This window comes from Clarias gariepinus, chromosome 1, assembly GCF_024256425.1.
Source record: "Clarias gariepinus isolate MV-2021 ecotype Netherlands chromosome 1, CGAR_prim_01v2, whole genome shotgun sequence".
NCBI lineage: Eukaryota > Metazoa > Chordata > Actinopteri > Siluriformes > Clariidae > Clarias > Clarias gariepinus.
In genome coordinates, this window is record NC_071100.1 from 4,966,541 (window position 1) to 4,985,568 (window position 19,028).

The 19,028-nt window shown below is 43.1% G+C and overlaps 1 protein-coding gene across 1 annotated transcript; it reads left to right on the forward strand.

The window, feature by feature from the left end:
• Positions 1-1,040: 1,040 nt before the first annotated feature.
• On the forward strand, positions 1,041-18,695 carry LOC128519842 (E3 ubiquitin-protein ligase TRIM39-like). Its single transcript, XM_053493791.1, has 7 exons — positions 1,041-1,589; positions 11,592-11,597; positions 16,922-17,017; positions 17,124-17,339; positions 17,435-17,582; positions 17,697-17,723; positions 17,829-18,695. The coding sequence occupies exons 1-7, from the start codon at positions 1,041-1,043 to the stop codon at positions 18,413-18,415; spliced, it is 1,629 nt and encodes a 542-aa protein (XP_053349766.1). The 3' UTR covers positions 18,416-18,695.
• The last annotated feature ends 333 nt before the right edge of the window (positions 18,696-19,028 follow it).

Genomic DNA, 19,028 nt, shown 5'->3' on the forward strand with positions numbered 1-19,028 from the left:
TAAAAAACTCCAGCAACAGCAAATCTTGATAAAAAAAAATGTTAAATTAGAAGTAAAATGGACTCATGGACTGCCTATTGCGGACAGTCTGAGCACTGATGGAGGGATTGTGTGTTCCTGGTGTGACTCGGGCAGTTGTTGTGGCCATCCTGTACCTGTCACGCAGGTGTGATATTCGGATGTACCGATCCTGTGCAGGTGTTGTTACACGTGGTCTTCCACTGCGAGGATGATCAGCATGTTAATTACTTGATTATGGTTAATTGAACATGCATGGAAAACATTGTTTTAACCCTTTACAATGAAGATCTGTAAAATTATTTGGATTTTTACAACATTATTGTTGAAATACACAGTCCTGAAAAAGGGACGTTTCTTTTTTTGCTGAGTATACTTTATGGAAATAATGTACTGTATAGTGGCCACATGTCTGCCACCTGCTGGCCAAACTGTGCATAAGAAATAGAGTATGGAAACGCCTGATTCTGGGAGTGGCCAAGATGTCCCTTTTGTGAAACGAAAGCTAAGTACAAAGTTGTTCCCTAATCAGAATTTCCTACTGTTTGGCGGACTGGGATCTCCAGTTTCGAAGCCTTTTTTTAGTCTTTCTTTAAAATCCAAACAGGTTCATCGTCCATACCGGCTTTATTCTGTATTCAGGGTCAACAGGTAACTTTATGGTTAACTGTTTAGGTATGCACTAAAGTACTGTGCTATACATACAAAGTTGTTATATGAGCAGAGCTGTAACCAGATTTTAAAAGCTTTTTTTTTTTTTTTGGAAAACATCAAATCTGGTAAGCGAAATTACATGTGTGAAGTTTGTTAGTATTTTTTTCTTTTATTTATTTTTTTATACTTTACATTTATCTCATAAGATAGGAGAGTAATCAAATGTTTGTTTTCTTGATTATTTATTTATTTATTTATTTATCATATTTACAATAATATTTTAGTAGAATAGTTTTTTGCTAAATGCATGATGCTTTCTGATTTTTCATTTTACCTCTCTCTGTCATACTTGTATCTTTAAATCAGTCATGGCTTCCTCTGGGAGTCTCCTTACTGAAGATCAGCTCCAGTGCTCCATCTGTCTGGATGTGTTTACTGATCCAGTCTCTACTCCATGTGGACACAACTACTGTATGATCTGTCTCAGAGGGGCCTGGGACAGCAGTTCACACTGCCGGTGTCCGGTGTGTAAAACAAATTTTCCTACAAGACCTGAGTTACGTGTTAATACGTTCATCTCTGGACTAGCTGCTCAATTTAAGAAGCAAATTCCCCTCAAGCCTAAGAAGGTTCTGTGTGATTCCTGCACTGAGGAAAAGCTGGAGGCTATAAAATCCTGTCTGCACTGTGGAGTTTCTTTCTGCGATGCTCACTTGATGATCCATAAAACTACACCTAAACTCATGAAGCACAAACTGATGGAGCCTGTGGAGAACCTGGAAAATTACATCTGCCAGAAACATGAGAGACCCCTGAAGCTTTTCTGTAGAGACTGTCAGACATGTGTTTGTCAGTTCTGTACTGAGGGAGACCACAAAACTCACAACACTGTTCCTGTAGAGGAGATTAAAGAAAAGGTAGGAGATGACAAATCAACTATATGAATATTCCTACATGTAAAAAAATATTATTTTAAAGCCTTTTTTGTTTGAATTTTATGAAAATAAAAAATGTAATACTTCAAAATATTAGGGTATTTCCTAATAATATTGTTAGAATGTACTTTATGATTATAATCAAAGTGGAACATTTTAGGCTTGTTTGGTTTAAATTGAATAAAATCTTTTGTTTTAATTTAATGAAAATATTTTTGAATATTTCTAGTAAGATCTATCATAAAAAGGATTTACAATCCAAAATTCTGAAAATAGATTAATGGAACTGCTGAGGGATTATTGAAAATCCCTGAAGCACAGTCACATAAGGGGGTTGTTTTTATAGGTTAAAATAAAGTGGTTAATAAAAAATAAAACCACCAGGCCTTAGTACCGACTCCTATACGGTTTATTTTGTATCCAAGATGACGGTGGATTGGTTCCGGGGTTAAGCTCTCACGAGCATGCACGGTGGTGGTGCGAGGGAACCCCGATGACCTATCAAGTCACGTGTGCCAGTATAAAGCCGGAACCGACAAAGCACTCGAGGAGGAGAGATGACGTTTACAGCGCTGTGTAAAAGAGAGAGAGAGCTTGTTTGTGGTCACAGAGGATTATTTTCCTTGATTGGATTCATCTTCATTGGACACATTCAATACCTCTAATAGTTCTGTTTTCTCATGCTCCCGGATTTTCCATCTTAAACCGGTGGGACCGTGCCATCTCTCCCGATCATCATTACACACTCACAATAACACGGACTTGGACATTTATACATTTGCACTCACACACACGCATACATTTTATACATTATTTATAGTTGTATATATTTTGTATATATTCTTTTTTCAGTGCACCTTATTTGTTTGTAATTTTTTCACTTAATACACTTTGGGTTGGTTTTGAAGTTGTTGTCATGTGTCTTTACTTGCTCCGTAAAGATTGCGCAACACCGGAAGTTAATAATATTAGCCCATATATAGATTCACGACTCTGTGTGGGTGTGTGTGACGTGTTGAATGTGTTCCGGTTCATGCTTAGGCTAAATTGGTTGTAGGTTTACGCATGAATGTGCTGCTCATGCTATACACGCTGTGTGTAAAATAAAGTACTCCCAGCTATTGCATTGGGCAGCAAATAAGCTCACTCGTCTCTCCAACGTCCTTTCCGGCGGTAAAACGTTACATTGGCGTCAGAAGTGGGATGGAGAATAACAAGTTGGAGCGCACTACGGAGGACCTACTAAAAATCCAAGCAGGCCGCCAGGAGCTAGCGCGAGCACACCACGACGACCAAGCGGAGCGGCGAAATGAAAATCCCGGCACTGGATCTCGGAGCGGCGGCCGATGCTGCGCAAGCGCCTAAGCAAGCGACAGCTCCGTGCACTGTCAGCTGACGAAGCGACCTGCAGCTGCGCCTTCCTTCCTACAACGGCGCCGTTGAACCCCACGCATTTCTCGCCCAATTAGAGCTAGCCACCGACTTCGCGGGCTGGTCCCCGGCGGAAACAGCCGTCCGGGTAGCTCTCTCGCTAGAGGGCGAAGCACTCCAGGTGCTGGAAGACCTCCTGGCCGATGAGCGAAAGGACGGGGCAATGCTGCGGGAGTCGCTCCACTTTCGGTTCGGCGCCGGTGAGAAAGCAGCGTGCGTAGAGCTGGCGGTCCCCGAACAATGCGGGACTGCAGTTTGGGGTTGGACATCTTGGAGAGATGGGGTGCGGTGCTGAATTTGGCTAACGGAACTCTGCGTGGTGGCTTCGGGGTGGCCAGGTTGCTGGGACCCAAACTACAGCCGGACAGGTTGGTGGCGCACACCCGGGGGGCGGAACTTCCATTGGCAGACCGAGCGGGAAACCTACACGCTAACGCCGGCGCTTTATCCCGACGGCCGGGCAGCAAAGCGCGTGGTTGGTTCTGCAAGCGAGTGGAGCGCCGTGGCGATGTAGAACCCTCGACTCCGAACATTCTTCGCGTGCAGTTCTCCAGGCTCTCCGGCGGTGATCAGCTGTCCGAGTCAGCGTGCAGCCGAGTTACTGCGTCACCCGTAGTCGCTTCGCCAGTGTCACAGCTGGACCGTGATCCGCTAATCGGCAAGCAGAAGGGCCCCACCCAGCGCTCGCGGGCACCGGTGCAGGAATTTCTGGTGGGGTCACCTATGGAGCGTGTGGGCATGGACACTCACAGCCGGGGGCGAGATTTTGCTATTGGAGAGCAGGTATGGGTGTGTTCCTCCGGAAAGAAGAGAGGGCTCTCGGCCAAGCTTATGTCCCACTGGGTGGGCCCCATATGGTAATTGCTCGACTCTCCGATGTTATCTACCGGGTGCGGTTGGCGGGGCGGGCACGAGTTGTGCCCCACCGGAACTCTGTGGAGGCCGGACCGCAATGTTCACGCTCACCCCTCCCCCGCCAAAGGACTCCGGCATTTCCAATGCCAGCGCCGACCGCCTTCACGCCTTTGAGACGGAGTTCATCATGGTGACCGGGGACGGTCTCAGGTGGGGGCAGTGTGGTGTGGGTAGGGCGGCGGCTGATAACCAGCATGCCTTGTGGGAGTTACTATGTGTTCACCCTGTTGGGGAAGAGTGTTTGGGGTAGTGGCTTTGGCCATGTTGTGTGTGTGGGTGTGTGTGACGTGTTGAATGTGTCCTGGTTCATGCTTAGGCTGAATTGGTTGTAGGTTCACGTATGAATGTGCTGCTCATTCTATACACGCTGTGTGTAAAATAAAGTACTCCCATTCATTGCATTGGGCAGCAAATAAGCTAACTCGTCTGTCCAACATCCTCTCCGGCGGTAAAACACTAAAATATTAATTAGCTCAAATATAAAAAAACGAGCGTTACAGCCCTATTCAAAAAACTTGTAAGAATTTGCTCTAAGAATTCTCGAACTTAGCTTAAAAAGAATTAATAAAAATGTGCGAGGACTGTTAATTTAAGAATGATCTAGGACCAATCTCAGTGCAATCTCTAATCAAGTGTAACAGGGGCAAAAGTTAGAGGCTTTTAATTTAACAAGTATGGCAGGCTGCTCGTAATTTGGGTGGCTGCGTCATTATTTGGAGAGTTGAGAGAGAGAATGAGAGCGAGAGCGAGAGAGAGAGAACAACAAGTGAAAAGAAAGGATAGTAAGTGTAAGTAAGTAAAAACTGTAAAAGTCAGTGAGCTTAGAGCTTGTTTATGAAAGTACATTGAATTCACAAAAGAAAAAAAAAATCACAGAAATTATCTCATAATTATGGATTACTAACTTGTAATTATGACTTAATATCTGGGATACTTGAAGATATTAATGTAATTGAGTAATTTGGATGATATTATCCTTAGAATGTCAACTTTTGATTCATACACATTCACATTTCATACAAACTTAAATAATTCTTTTGATTGTGTAAAGCTGCTTTGCGGCAATGACAATTGCTAAAAGCGCTATACAGATAAAGTTGAATTGAATTGAATTGCGCAGATATCTAAAATGCTTGGGACTGTTTAGGAGGAAAGTACATTCTGACCTTTTCGAAGTGAAGCCTTTACCATACTTTACTGTTGCCTGCAGACATTCATTATTGTACTGCTCTCCAGCCCTTCAGCAAACAACCTGCCTCCTATTACAGATTAGTTTTTTACATTTTGACTCATCTGTCCATAACACATCTTGCCATTTTTCTGAACTTCAGTTCCTATTTTTTAATGCATAGTTTAGCCTTGTTTCCGTGTGGGAAGTATGGCTCCATACCCATAAAGCTGGGCCACAAAACGTCCATAAAGACAACTTATCTGCAGACTTTTTCACACAGTATATGGGTATACCTGCATCCCAGTAGTTTTTGCCAGTTTCTTTGCCGCACTGCTAGCCATCTCGCAATGTTAAAGGAAGTTTAACATGAGGTTTCTTTCATGTGCTTGCATTAAGTTTGTTTACCAGACCACTGCATCTATGGTCTTAAATATTGCCTTCTCCTTGTGTTTCTTCAAAATAGCTTGAGCACATATCTAGCTTGAGCAAACATATATATATATATATATATATATATATATATATATATATATATATATATATATATATATATATATATAAATAACAACCTATATATACATGTGTGCTCAAGCTAGATATGTATATATCAGTGGCGACTGCTCTAAGACTACAAGGGAAGCTCTGCTTCCTCTACTATGTCAGAAAATAAATGCTTATATATGCACTGTCGTATTTTTATTCGTTTCAATAAAAGTGGTTATAAAACGCGGTTAACTTCATGACGAGCTTGTTCAGAATCAGGTAATTTATTGTAAAATGACGTCATACATTTCTGTGCAGCACAGCACGTTAAACCCTCCTGAAGCCCAGCTGCACTGGAGCTCTATGAGAAAGCACAGAGGTAATTGGATAAATGCACCAAAATTGTCACTTCCAGGGAAGCTCAGCTTCTCTGAGAGTGAATGGAGCAGTGGGCGGGCCAGGATGCTGGGCTGCTGCATGATGATTGGAGAAGCTGTTTAAAGGGCGGAACCTCTTTTTTTGATTGACAGCCTGTCTTAAGTATACATCAGTGCTACAGAGATTCAAGTTCAGTCCCATGCGGATTTGCAGGTGAAGTGATATGACGAAATGCTGCACCCTGTATTGTTTGCCGGTGATATAAACAATTTTTGTTTGTACAAATCATTCTTTAAATAATGAAAAAACATATTATAGCATTCTTTACTTTGCTTCTTGTTTCAGCATTGTAAAGTTAGTTTGTTCATATAATTAAAGTAGCTTGTGAAAGAGGAAACTAGCCAGCTAGCAAGCTGTGCATAATGGAAGATGCAGATGGTGCTAATATTGTTGACCCACTTTTGGCAAAACCATTTATTAGTCTTCCTTATGAGGAGAGACTCAGAATTAAATGACAGGGCAGACCAATGCCCAAGATCGATCTGGTGCAAAAATCAGGAAAAAATAACAGGTCGTTTCAGCTCTCCTGGTATGATAAAGTGAACTGGCTGACTGGAAGTGCTGTGACAAAGAAAATGTATTGTTGGCCATGCCTCTTGACGAAACCTTTTCAGGGAATGGGATGTGTTTGATCGAACGTGGGTTTTGGGGATCTGGGTAACTTTGACAGGGCTTACAAAAGGTATGAAAAGTGCAAAGAACATGCGAGTTCATGTGCAAGGTTAAGATGTCTGGGCAGGGTCAGGTTTGAACATCCAATCAATGAAGGTCTTCTCATTCAGATGGCAAAACATAATTAAACAGTAAAAAAAATAATAATAATAACAGGGCCTTCCTAAACCGTCTAATTGATGTGACTTCCTTGCTTGGCCGTCAGGAGCTGGCATTCAGGGGGCATGATGAGAGTAGTGAATCAGCAAATAAGGGAAATTACAGGGAATTAACAGAAACATTAGCTAAATATGACTCTGTCTTGTCCACACAATTTCAGTCATCAGCTGAAAGTAGTTTCTGGGATGTCCCACTCAATCCAAAATGACTTGATCTCTGCTCTCGCAGCCACTGTTTCTGATCATATACTGTAAATGGTGAAATTCATACTGCTCCTTTTTTTGCATGGCAGGTGAATGAAGCAACTGACATATTTTGCCATGCCCAACTGTCTGTCATTGTTCGATATGTGAATAGTGCTTCATTGGATTTTTGGATGTGTCATGGGGTCAAGATGCTCAGTCTGTGTTTGAAATTTTAAACAAGAACATACAGGGCTACTGTTTTAGAAAAAATCTTGTGGCACAAACCTACGATGGGGCTGCTCAATAATCTGGCAACGTGACTGTGGCAGAGTGCGGTTTAAATAGGTAAGGAGCATGCTTGGTGTTAGGGCACATGTGTGTTAAGAGCAGAAGGTGAGGTGATGAGATGTAAGGGGTGGTTGGAAGCGTGGAACCGGAGTGCTTATATGATCATGGCAGAGCTGTAGCTTGATGGGTTGTGACAGTACCCCCCAAGCCTCAAACCCATGAAACTCACCTGGCGTTTTAGCAGGTGCTTTAGGGTGGAGTCTATGAAAGTCAGTGATAAGGGAGCTGTCCAGGATGAACCTGGCTGGTACCCAACTCCACTCCTCAGGGCCATAGCCCTCCTAGTCCACCAGTTACTGGAAACCACAACCACGGCAGCAAGACCTGAGGAGTCTACGGACTGTGAAGGCTTCGCCTCCATCTATGAGTCGGGGGGGTTGGATTGGTGGAGATAGTGGACAGGGGACCAGTCAACGTATCTGGGAGACGTGACATGTAGAATTGATTCTGTGCATGAAGAGTGGTAGAGCTAGTCGGACGGAGCATGGATTTATGATCTGGGTGATGGTGAAAGGTCCGATGAATCATGGTGAAAGTTTCTTTGATGTCGTTTTGAGGGGTAGGTCACATGCAGACAGCATGACCCTTTGGCCGACACGATATCTAGGGGCTGGTGACCAATGACGATTTGTCTGGCGTTGGAAGGCACTTACGGTGACTTTTGGGCTGAGGGTACGGCTACCTCCTCTTTCTGGGTTGGAAAGGGTTGGAGTGGTGGTTGATAGCCCAGGCAACAGTGAAAGGGGGACATGCCTGTGGCGGAGGTGGGGAGCGAGTTGTGGGCGTACTCAACCCAGGGTAGGAAGCAGCTTTAGGAGGATGGATGCATCTTAAAGATTTTTCCAGCTCCTGGGATGGAATCCGGAAGAAAGACTGGGGTTAGCACTGACAAGGTTGCAAAAGGCTTTCCAGAACTGGGCAGAAAACTGGGGGCCTCTGTCTGAGATAATGTCGACCGGGAGTCCGTAAAGTTGGAAGACGTGGTTAATTAATAGTTCGGCTGTTTCTTTCACAGACGGGAGCTTTGGTAGTGGTATGAAATGTGCAGACTTAGAAAAGCGATCCACAATGGATAGGATGCAGGTATTGTTTTGGGATGGTGGTAGGCCAGTGATGAAGTCGGTGGAGATGTGGGACCAAGGGCGGTGGGGGATAGAAAGAGGTCTAAAAAAACCCTCAGGAGGACGGTTTGTAATCTTGTTCCTGAAGTCCTCCTTCATCGTGGACCACCAGAAGCGCTGTTGAAGGAGGAAGAGAGTTCGTGCTGCCCCAGGATGGCATGCCAGCCTGAAACTGTGAGCCCAGTCTAACACCTGTGGTCATACAGAGACTGGGACAAAGAGCTTGTTAGGTGGGACAATGCTTGGGCCTGGTTCCTGTTCAAGAGTCTGCTGGACCATGTGGTCCACAGTAAGCTGGGTTATTGCCATGAGGCATTGAGGAGTGATGCATCCTGTGAGATGGAGAATTGCCGAGAGAGGGCTTCAGGTTTAGCGTTCTTGGAACCAGGGTGATACGACAGCGTGAACCAGAAACGGGAGAAGAATAACGACCACTGTGTCTGGCGTGAGTTAAGTCTTTTTGCCATTCTTAAATTTTCCGGATTCTTGTGGTCAGTCCACACAAGGAAGGGGTGGTCGGCCCCTTCCAGTCAGTGCCTCCATTCTTCGAGGGCCAATTTGACTGCCAATAGTTTACGGTCCCCAATGTTGTAGTTGCGGGGGGTGTGAGTCTGCAGGAGAAGAAGGGACATGGGTGAAGTTTATTGTATTCTGTTGACCTCTGAGACAGGATGGCCCCTACTCCATATTTGGACGCATCTACTTCCACGACAAACTGGAGGGAGGGGTCGGGGAAGATGAGGATGGGAGCAGTGGTGAAGCGATGTTTAAGATTTTTGAAAGCTCTGTCTGCCTGGGGGTTCCATTGGAATCAAATCTTAGAAGACATGAGGGTCATAAGTGGCAATAAAAGTTGGCAAACCCTAAGAAGCATTGAGTTTGCGTCTTGATGACGGTACTGGCCAGTCAAGGCCTTCACCTTGGTGGGGTCATTCTGGATGCCCTCAGGGGAGATGCAATATCCCAAAAAGGATGTGGATGAGCAATGAAACTTAAATTTCTCCGCCTTGATGTAGAGTTTATTTTTAAGTAGCCGTTGCAGGACCTGGCAAACGTGGGATTTGTGTTCCTTGACTGAGCGTGAAAAAATCAAGATGTTGTCCAGGTAAGGAAAAAAAAAGGCATTGAGAAAATCTCTGAGGACATCGTTAATGAGAGCCTAAAACACCGCCAGCGCATTGGTTAAGCCGAAAGGAACCACTAGATACTCATAATGGCCGGTGGGTCTGTTAAAGGTAGTTTTCCACTCATCACCCTCCCGTATCCTGACAAGGTTGCAGGCATTTCTCAGATCCAGTTTGGTGAAGACAAGGGCGTCCTGGAGGATTTCGAAGGCTGACGACATTAGATGAAGGTAGTGGTAGCGGTTCTTGACCGTAATTTCATTTAGCCCCTTGTAATCAATACAGGGTCTAAGGGATATGTCCTTTTTTTCTACGAAGAAGAAGAACCCTGCCCCTGCTGGCAAGGAGGATGGGCGGATAATCCCTGCAGCAAGTGACTCCTTTATGTTCTGCTCCATAGCCTCTTTCTCAGAGGGAAAAAAGGAATAAAGTCGCCCCTTGGGTGGAGAGGTGCCCGGGAAGAAGGTCAATCGCGCAGTCATAAGGGCGATGTGGAGGTAAGGAGACGGCCCGTGACTTACTGAACACCTGACTTAGGTCATGATACTCTGTGGGAACCTTGGTTAGGTCGGGGATTTCCTCTCGTGGCGTGGACAAGGTTCGGCCCATTGGGGCGGAGCATAGACATGAAGAGAGGCAGGTGGGACTCCAATCCAGGACCTTTCTTTTGACCCAATCATTGTGTGGGTTATGCAGTCTTAACCAAGGGAGGCCTAGAACAATGCGCATTTTGAACAGTTAAGAGGGAAATTGTCTCTGTGTGATTTCCTGAAAACTGTAGGGTAATGGGGCAATACGGTGGGTAATCGGGTTTAATTTGCTGCCATCAAGAGCCTGAACTATAAAGGACTGATGCAAAGGCGTGAAGAGAATATTGAATTTGAAGGCAGTAAAAAAAGAGATTAAATTCTGATCGGCCCCGGAGTCCACTAACGCGTGAGTGCCGTAGGATTGGTCGTCATTAATCACTGAGAAGCATGATTGTTGATCCGGGGGCAAAACAGTTGCGGGGCCCCCCTGCATCCCCAGAACTATGGGGGGGCCTACCCTTTTAGTGAGCAGGAGCGCGAAGCATGACCTGTCTGACCGCAGTAGACGCACGCGCCATCGTCCCTGCGGCACTGACGTTCCTTCGGTGATACTTGCGTGCGGCCTATCTGCATGGGTTCAGGGAGGGACTCTGGGATGGCCCAGGTCGATGCAGAGGTGAGTGGTTTGCGACAAGTCTGACGCTCGTTTCTTCGAACCCGTTTACGGCCATCAATTCAATTCAATTCAATTCAATTCAATTCAATTTTGTTTGTATAGCACTTTTAATAATTGGCATTGTCCCAAAGCAGCTTTACACAATCAAAATAATTATTTAAGTTTGTATGAAATTTAAATGTGTATGAATCAAAATGGTCAGATAATCCCTGAATGTAGCTAAGTCAATGAGCCCCTGGAGATCTGAGGGAAGTTCTCGGGCCGCAAGCTTGTCCTTAATTGGGTCTGAGAGTCTATGGAGAAAACAATCAAACAATGCCGTCTCATCCCAACCACAAGAGGGAGCCATGGTGCGGAAATCTATGGCATAGTCAGAGACAGAGCGAATTCCCTGATGTAGCTGTAGTATTTGACTTACTACAGTAAGTCTGATGCCCCATAAAGGAGTGGTCGAAGGTTCTCATCTCATCTGTGAAGGTTTTGTAAGTAAAGCAGCATGGTTCTTGGGCATCCCATAATGCTGTTCCCCACTCTCTCGCCTTTCCTGCAGGAAGGGTAATGATGTAAGCAACCCTTGATCGCTCCGTGGGGAATGACGCGGCCTGTAGTTCTAGGACGAGGGAACACTGGGATAAAAAGGAAAGACAAGTGGCTGGGTCTGCATCATAGGTGAAGTGCGGTTTAACTAGGTAAGGAGGATGATTGGTGATAGCGCACAGGTGTGTTCAGAGCGGAAGGTGAGGTGGTGAGAGATAAAGGGTGGTTGGGAGCGTGGAACTGGAGTGCTTATATGATCATGGCAGAGCTGTAGGTTGACAGGTTGTGACACTAAGTAAATACATTACACACATTTTAAAGAATGATCTTTAAAGACATTTTTTATGAATCTTTCACAGTATACTCCCCTGGATGCAGAATCAGGTGGATTTTTTAAAGTATTGACATACCTCTACTGCTGTGACTTGATTGACTCTCTTATAATGGCAATTCTGTTGGCCATGAAGGTTTTGAAATTAAGTTTTTCGTTGTCAATATATCTCAAAACAGTTGTACTGTCAGTCCAAAATATAGAGTCCAGCAACTCCATTTCCAGTTGGCCTTTCAACATTTTGTCAGTGTTCACAGCAACTACTGCCGCAGTCAATTCCATTCGCGGAATAGTGGTTTGTTTCAGAGGTGCTACACGAGAGTTCCCCATCATGAAGGCACAATGTGTGAGTCCATCAGCATTTACCAACTTGAGGTATGAGACAATTCCATATCCCATCTCACTTGCGTCTGATGAAAAGTGATGAAGTCGGGCTGTAGTTGTAACTCCAAAGTCAACTAGTTTCATGCATCTTGCCACACTGAACTCTGACAATTAATGTAACTCTTGTAGCCAGGCCTTCCATCTTTTTGCAAATTGTTCGGGAATCTCGTCATCCCATGTAAGTTTTTCTTTGCACAACTGCTGCATTAAGATCTTGGCTGGCAGTATGACAGGTGAAAGGAAACTCAAGGGGTCGTAAATTGAACTAGTAATTGACAAGATTCCTCTTCTGGTCACAGGCTGCTCTTTTAAACTAATCTAACCCCGAGCTCTCTCAACAGGAAGTGCATCTTTACTTAAATCCAAGTCTCTCATGTCTTTGATTCTTTCACTCTCAGGAATAGAAGTCAGTAAGGCACGACTATTACTTGCCCACTTGGTGAGGTGGAACCCTCCACTTGCACAAAGGTTGGTGAGATTGTTATATAACGCAACTGCTTGATCATGGCTCGAAACAGACTTCAAACAGTCGGCTACATAAAAGTTTCTAAGTACTGTGTTGACTGCCTCAGCAGATGCATTGCTGCGGTTTTCTTCTGCTGTTTCAAGGGCAAAGTTAGCAACACTTGGAGACGATTTTGCATCAAACAGATGAATGACCATCTTTTACTCGACCAAATCTTAATTTACATCTCCATTTGGCCACCATAGGAAGCACAGCAAATCTGTGTCTTTTTCCGGAACTCTCACCTGATAATACATGGCTTCCACATCTGCCAATATGGCAACTTCCCCTTGGCTAAAGCATGTAAGCACTCCAATAAGTAAATTTGTCATGTCTGGTCCCTGTAGGAGCTCACTATTCAATGATACTCCCTGGTAGTTGGCAGTACAGTCAAAGACCACCCTTAGCCTTTTCCTTTGAGAATAATATACACCATGGTGAGGTATATACCACACTTGACCATCTTGTCGACTTAATTGAGGTGTAGGGACCTTGACTGCATGACCCTTTCCAAACATTAATTTATGAAGTTTAAAGACTCCTCGTGAAAAGAGCGGTTATTCATGAATTTTCTTTTGAGATTCAGTGTGCGCTGCATGGCTGCACTTCGGTTGTTGGGCATTTGAATAGTTGCTTTCTTAAATGGAAGACCGATGTAGAAGTGATTGGCGGTAAACTGCAGAAAGTTGGACACAGAGTCTAAAAACTGATAATCCTCTTGTGACAATTCGGCCTTGTCATCACAATTCCGTTCAGGAAAATCATGGTTGTACTGTTGTATCAGCATTTGTTCCACACCTTTGATGGTAATTCTGTTGGCTGTAACACTTGCCTGCTCGTTGTCATACATGCTTTCCTCTACCAATTCTCGAAGAGGTCCATTTAGAGTCCATCTAAGAGCACTCCTTACTGCATATACTTTGTGCCTGATGTTAATTACTTGCCATGGTTCTAGAAGCTTATACTTTTTGTTGCCTATGAGAATTTCAACTCCAGCATCAATCTGAGGCGATTTCATTTCACTGAGGTATGGCCACTTATCAATGTCGTGCTGTTGTGGAATGTTTTCCACTGAGACTGGGATGCTCTTTTGTGTAAACACTTTGGAAAGTTCAACAAAGGTGTTTTCTTCCAGACCACTAACCTCCAAGTCAGTGAGCACATAGCTTTCTACTTGTTTCTTCGAGTTCATGGTGCTTAACATCATGTCAACTTTTCTGCCTTGAACATTTAACCGCCTTGCTAATGACTCCGTGCAGAAAGTAGCAGAACTACCTGGGTCCATAAAGGCATACACTTCTACTGTCTTGTCACTTTTCTTGGACTTTATTTTAACAGGTACTATGGAGAGAATGCAATTGTCTCCAGCCCCAGTACAGGCGCTTGTTTCATGACTCACTGTAGCAGGCAAGGTATTAACTGTTTCAGTTTCATTAACTTTTACCATTACCCGAGCTGTGTCTTGTGCAGCAATGTGTAGCATGCGAGGATCTTTCTTTGAGCATGACTGACATGTGACTCTTCTTAAAGCGGTTCTTAGTGTCCGCAATCCACAACTCCACTTTTGCGATGAATTCTGTGCAGCACAGCAATTTGGACAGATACCAGTTGTACTGATCATGTTCATGTTCTTCTCTATTTAAGCACAATCTCACATCTGCATTGCTTTCAATAAAGTCTTCTAGCAGTCCTTTGTACTTACGACACTTAGTTTCAACGTCATTCAAATTGCAAGCATTGTCCATAAGCAACTCTATTTCATTGAATTTTGCAGTCAGTTGACTCCACTTGCCTCTTCTGGTGTTCATCATTTCGTGAAGCTTCTCTTCGAAACCTTTGTCGATGATCGCCCTCACACGCTCAGACTCGGTAAAGGCAGCGATGTCATTGTCGTCTGCCATAGCGAATTTCAAGGCAGGCAAATCCTCGTACGGTTTCAATTACTTATCAACAGTTACTGCGTGTTCTTCCGATTCCATAGTCACTTGTCACAAGTCACAAGTCACTTGTCTTCGCTTGAATGACTGAGTAAGCTTTTGACTTTACATGCACGGGCATGTTACGGGTAATTCAGTGTCTTCTTGTGCCAGTCTCAAGTCTGGATAAATGTAAAAAATTTAATTAGACACTGTGCCGGCTGTGTGTGTGTGTGTGTGTGAAACCCTCATTTACAAACACACGCACGCACAGAAATGAAGGCAAGAGACACACTCTGCTCTCCGAAGAAACTCAGTCGCAAATCTTTTCAGAGGTAAGGTGCGGGGTCATTTGTTTGTTTGTTTTACTTTACAGCAGTGATTCTGTTAGTTTGCGCTCACACGAATGTCTTTAGCGATGTTTATAGCTTTTTTTTAGATTAAACAGTGTAGCGGGAGAGAGATGTTGATTTATGACCTCTGTTTACGGAAATGTAGTCCAGTGTGGGAGATGCATTGTGGGTAATGCAGTCCGGTGTGTGTGAACGCGAATGTGAGATTTAAGTTAGGATATTGAGCCTGAGTTTTGTTCTTCAGTAGTTTTTTTAGTTGGATTTAAGTGCAGGATCCACCCGAAAGTTTGTAATATAACCTGACAATGCAGAAAATAAAAGAACAGAGGCATCGACCAGTTTGTCCATCTCATCATTACACCAGCGCGAGCAACATTAAAATAAAGCGGAGAAGCTTTAATAATTTAGACCAGACCAACAGTCTTGACAAATATTTGATGACAAATAAGGTAAGACAGGAGTCTCCATGGACTATGATGTTTGCAGATGACATTGTGCTTTGTAGCGAGAGCAGGAAACAGGTGGAGGAAAATTTGGAGAGGTGGAGGTATGCTCTGGAAAGCAGAGGAATGAAGGTTAGCCGCAGCAAGACGGAATACATGTGTGTGAATGAAAGGGACCCAGGAGGAACGGTGAGGCTACAAGGAGCAGAGGTAAAGAAGGTGCAGGATTTTAGCTACTTGGGGTTAACGGTCCAGAACAACGGAGAGTGTTCAAAGGAGGTGAAGAGGTGGGTACATGCAGGTTGGAATGGGTGGAGAAAAGTGTCAGGTGTGTTGTGTGATAAAAGAGTATCAGTGAGAATGAAAGGAAAGGTGTACAGGACAGTGGTAAGACCAGCAATGCTCTACGGCTTAGAGAGAGTGGCACTGAAGAAAAGACAGGAGGCAGAGTTGGAGGTAGCAGAGCTGAAGATGTTGAGGTTCTCCTTGGGAGTGACAAAGATGGATAGGATCAAGAATGAGTTCATCAGAGGGACAACCCATGTTAGATGTTTTGGGGATAAAGTCAGAGAGGCGGTTTGGACATGTTCAGAGGAGAGATCGTGAATATATCGGTAGAAGGATGCTGAGGTTTGAACTGCCAGGCAGGAGATCTAAAAGAAGACCAAAGAGGAGATTTATAGATGCAGTGAGAGAGGACATGCAGTTAGGTGGTGTGAGAGAAGAGGATGCAAAGGATAGGGTTAGATGGAGGCAGATGATTCGCTGTGGTAGACCCTGAAAGGGAACAGCCGAAAGACAAAGAAGATTTGGAATAGACTCTGGGTTATCTTTTTATAAACTTCTAATTTAATTGACGATGTTAATAATTTAAATGTAAAAAATATGCAAAACAAATAATAAGAAAGAAAACTAATATTTTTTTAATGGCACCTTACATACATACATACATACAAACAAGGAGCATTCAAGTCAAACCAGGACTTTTTGCGATTTCTGGTGAATGATGGCTTAAAACCGATTAACATTTACAAAACCTTTACAGAACAATATGGAGATGAGACTGCTGTAAAACATTTAAATGGTGAACATGTTTTTTTTTTTTTTTTTAAAGCCCAAGTATCCATGAAAGATGATTCAGCTAAAGTGGCTTAGAGCCCACAGCCCTTGTCCCAGTAAACATTCAATAATTATTTGAAAATAACTTGGGGAAGAGATGCATCGGTCTGTGGAAACTGTACACACAATCATTCATAAATCCCACTTTCACATGACAGGGACTCGGCTGAAAGTACAGTCCCCTGTACAGTCCTGACTTTGCTCCAAGCCATTTCTACATGTTTGGCCCATTAAAGGGGTTCCTGGGAGGCCAGCATTTTAGACATGAAGCAAATCTGATAATGGCTCCAATGTGCTGAGAAAACTTTTTACTTTGATGGCATACGTTCATTAGTGTAGCAGATTATTATTAGATTGTTTATTTCTCATATCATTAATAAACTTTTAGTAATAAACAATAATTAAATTTTCACAACAGTGATAAGCACTTCTTGGTTATGTATATATGTATGTATAATTCTCTTTTTTAATAGACATGCCTAATGAAAAAACAAGCAGAAGTTCAGCAGATGATCCAGGAGCGAATAGAGAAGATACAGGAAATCAAAGACTCTGTAGAACTCAGTAAAGTGAGTCCTCTTACATTTTCATTGAGATATCTGTTCAATTAACATTTGAATACTTTTACCCAAAACAAAATGTTTTTTTTTTGTTTTACCACAAATAATTATAAAGAAAGTAGACATTTTGGAGATCTTCAGTACTCGGATGAGCTGCATTAAGAGAAGCCAGGCTAAACTGCTTAAGGTGGTGGAGGAGAACCAGAAAGCAGCAAAAAGGCAGGCTGAGAAATTCATTAAAGAGCTGGAGCAGGAAATCACTGATCTAAAAAGGAGAAACACTGAGCTGGAGCAGCTCTCACACACTGAGGATCACCTCCACCTCCTACAGGTCAGAGTCCCTCTGTTTCTCAATAGCAATGCAGCACATGACAGGACAGCAGTCCCCATGCTGAGGGATTTCTCCTCTCTCCTGCTGTACTGTAGATTTACCCGTCACTGTGCAGCCCTCCACACACCCAGGACTGGACTGATGTCACTATTAACTCTCATCCGAGTGTGGAGATTATGAGAAGAGCTCTGTCTCAGTTTCAGGAGACTCTAACTGAGTTGATTGGGAAGATTGATGCAACTGGTATGTAATTGTCATCAAATTTATGTCACTTTCCCCTTTTGTGGTTAAGTAAAAAAAATCCAACAAAATTAATCATTGCATTATTAATATACTGCATGCATTCTTTTCAAACAGAACTAAAACGAATTTCCCAGTATACAGGTGTGTGAGCTTTCACTGATTACATTAATACATATATACTGTACATACTTACTATTCCACCCTACAATGTCTACAATGATTTTAAACTGTATGTCTTTCTCTCAGCAAATGTGACTTTGAATCCTGATACAGCACATCCTGAACTCATCCTGTCTCCTGATAAGAAACAAGTAAGACACGAACGATACACAGAACAGAATCTACCTGATAATCCCAAGAGGTTTGACTCTTCTTTCTATGTGCTGGGAAATGAGGGAGTATTCTCAGGAAAATGTTACTATGAGGTACAGGTTGAAGAAAAAACTGATTGGATTTTAGGAGTGGTCAGAGAGTCCAGCAACAGAAAGGGGCTGATTAAACCTTGCCCTGAAAATGGATACTGGTGTGTGTGGAAAAGAAGCGATGATAAATATTCAGCTTGGGACTCTACCCGTGTCTTTCTCTCCATGAAATCGGCTCCTAAGAAGGTGGGGGTATTTGTGGATTTTGAGGAGGGTCTGATCTCATTCTATGATGTCATTTCCAAGTCTCATATCTACTCTTTTACTGGTCAGAGTTTCAATGAGAATCTTTATCCAATATTCAGTCCCTGCAATGATACCAGAGGGCACAATGCAATGCCTTTGGTCTTATGTGCTGGTCCTCAGATAAAAAAAACAATAATTTATTTCACTTCTGCTATGAAACATTAATGGTTAACATTTTAAAATAATAATTGAAATAATACTAAGTACATTAATCCAACTATGAAATAGGAACCTAAGAGTCCCATGTTTCGAAAACTTGTTTTTACAGTAGCAACTGTACGTTGAGATTTTACACTACAGTGTGCATGCAGTCTGTCTATACAGTGTCCTCTCACTAGATGTCAGGCTTCAGTTAATTGAAGTTAATACTTATACTTGGTTGTGATTACAGTTGTAAATCTATCTAAGAGCCTTTGTAGTTAAACAAATTGTAAAATTATATATTTTAAATCTAATTTTTTTTTTCTTCCAATTTTGTCCAATTAAACTTCCTACTGAAATAAAATTCATGCTGGAAAAGCTTTTGTTTTTATGTTGTTTGTTAGCTTCCAACCAGCATCTTCAGTTTGAGCGGAGATGGGGACTCACATGTTATATTCAACAAAGATAATTGAAATGACGGGGGTCTTACGAGGGGCAGAACTGTGTGAAAATACTCTGGATTGTTCAGAATGGGCAGATCCGCAGGCTGCTACATGCAGAGGCGTGCCCATCTAGACATGCATCTAGACATTGCCTAGCCAGGCAATCAGGCCTGAACATGCAACACCTGGCGGCA

Excerpts from the sequence above, each read along its gene's own strand:
- LOC128519842 (XM_053493791.1), top strand. The coding sequence starts at position 1,041 with ATGGCTTCCTCTGGGAGTCTCCTTACTGAAGATCAGCTCCAGTGCTCC. Across the intron at positions 17,018-17,123 it reads ACTCTGTAGAACTCAGTAAA|AAAGTAGACATTTTGGAGAT; the intron begins GTGAGTCCTCTT and ends ATAATTATAAAG. Across the intron at positions 17,724-17,828 it reads ACGAATTTCCCAGTATACAG|CAAATGTGACTTTGAATCCT; the intron begins GTGTGTGAGCTT and ends TCTTTCTCTCAG.